The 1,689-nt window shown below is 37.7% G+C and overlaps 1 protein-coding gene across 1 annotated transcript; it reads right to left on the bottom strand.

Moving 5' to 3' along the window:
* Window positions 1-313: 313 nt before the first annotated feature.
* LOC106000413 (olfactory receptor 11G2-like) lies at window positions 314-1,285 on the bottom strand. Its single transcript, XM_013035682.1, has one exon. The coding sequence runs from the start codon at window positions 1,283-1,285 to the stop codon at window positions 314-316; it is 972 nt and encodes a 323-aa protein (XP_012891136.1).
* Window positions 1,286-1,689: the final 404 nt, after the last annotated feature.

The following is a 1,689-nucleotide window of genomic DNA, read 5'->3' as shown; positions in this document are numbered from 1 at the left end:
TATACCAATAGAGAACATGACTAATATTATTATTCAAAAAGCAAATGACTGATTTTGTATCTTTATATATTCTCCTTAATTAGAAAGTTAATCTCTTTAACCTTTCAGAAGCTTAGCTACATATGAATTTTCTTCAGAAAATGTAATTATTTGAATAAGGCTAACCTATCATATAGTAGGCAATTTCAAGACTGAAACAGTTTCTAAACAAAATTATCGAATTTTCCTGAAAAGTTTTTTTTACTTATATTGGTGGTTAATGAATTTAGTTCCTAAACAAAGGAACAAACTTGGTGAATAACTAGTTAATTATTCATGGTAAATTATTTTTTATTTGTTTTATTAATGGGATTTCAGTTCCAAAGACTTTCCTTAGTGCAGCTTGAATCTCCTTGTTCCTTAGACTGTAAATAAGAGGATTACAGAGGGGTGTTATCACAGAATAAAATAAAGTAATAATTTTTTGTACTTCAACTGGGTGTTTAGATCCAGGACTGACATACATCACCATAATAGATCCATAAAAGATGCTGACAACTGCCAGATGAGAAGCACAAGTAGAGAAGGCCTTGTGTTTGCTAGCTGCTGAGGACATCCTTAACACAGCCAGAATCACCAGAGCATAAGAACAAAGGACAAAGAGGAAAGTACCAATCATGAAGATGACATTGAAAGTAGAGTAAATGAACTGTGTGGTGGAGTCTTCAGAACAGGACAGCATCATCAATGGAACAGGATCACACACGAAATGGTTGATGACATTTGGGCCACAATAAGGCAAGTGTGAAATAAGAACTACTGGAGTTATGAACAAAATTAACCCACCTGTCCATCCAAAGATGACCAGGCCAGTGCATAACCTCCTCGTCATGATCTGTGGGTAGTGCAGAGGGCGGCAGATGGCAAGGTACCTGTCAAAGGCCATGATGCAAAGGTAGAAGCCCTCATCACACCCAAAGGAGAAGAAGAAGTAGAACTGTGCAAAACAACTGACAAAGGAAATAGACTTTGTTGTGGAGAGGAAGTTGGCCAACATGTTCAAGACAGTTGTGGTGACATAGCATATTTCCAGGAGAGAGAAATTCCCCAAGAAGATGTACATGGGAGTGTGAATACACCGGTCTGTCCACACAGCACAGGCAATGGCTGTGTTCCCTATCAGTGTCAGCGTGTAGGTTACAGCAAAGAGCCCAAAGTAGAGGAGCTGTATTTGTGGGCTTGAGGGAAAACCCATAAGGATAAAGTAACTAACAGGGTTCTTGTTTCCTGTGTTGGACACATTCATTGTTCTGGAAGACATGAAGATGAGCATGGTCATTAAATTTAAGGCAAAAAGATAGTCAATTTACAGTTTCATAATGATATGAAATATGATATGATAATGATATGAACAGTGCCATTTATTTCTTTTTTCTTTTTTTCTTTTTGGTCGGTCATGGGGCTTGAACTCTGGGCTTGGGCGCTGTCCTCAGCTCTTCAGCACAAGGCGAGCACGCTACCGCTTGAGCCACAAGGCTACTTCCCAGTGCCATTTCTTTAATTGAAGAGTATGAATTCATTTTGGAATGATTCAAATACAATACACAAGAAACATATTTGAGCACACAAGAAACATATTTGAGCACACAAGAAAAATGTAAAGAAGGTATGCATAATGTTCGTGATTCTAAGACCTTATTACATAAGCTT

This window comes from Dipodomys ordii, unplaced genomic scaffold, assembly GCF_000151885.1.
Source record: "Dipodomys ordii isolate 6190 unplaced genomic scaffold, Dord_2.0 Scaffold218, whole genome shotgun sequence".
NCBI lineage: Eukaryota > Metazoa > Chordata > Mammalia > Rodentia > Heteromyidae > Dipodomys > Dipodomys ordii.
Note: the sequence above shows the minus strand (reverse complement) of the source record. Positions and strands in the feature narration are given on the sequence as shown.

Coding starts and splice junctions, on each gene's coding strand:
- LOC106000413 (XM_013035682.1), bottom strand. CDS start 1,285: ATGAATGTGTCCAACACAGGAAACAAGAACCCTGTTAGTTACTTTATC.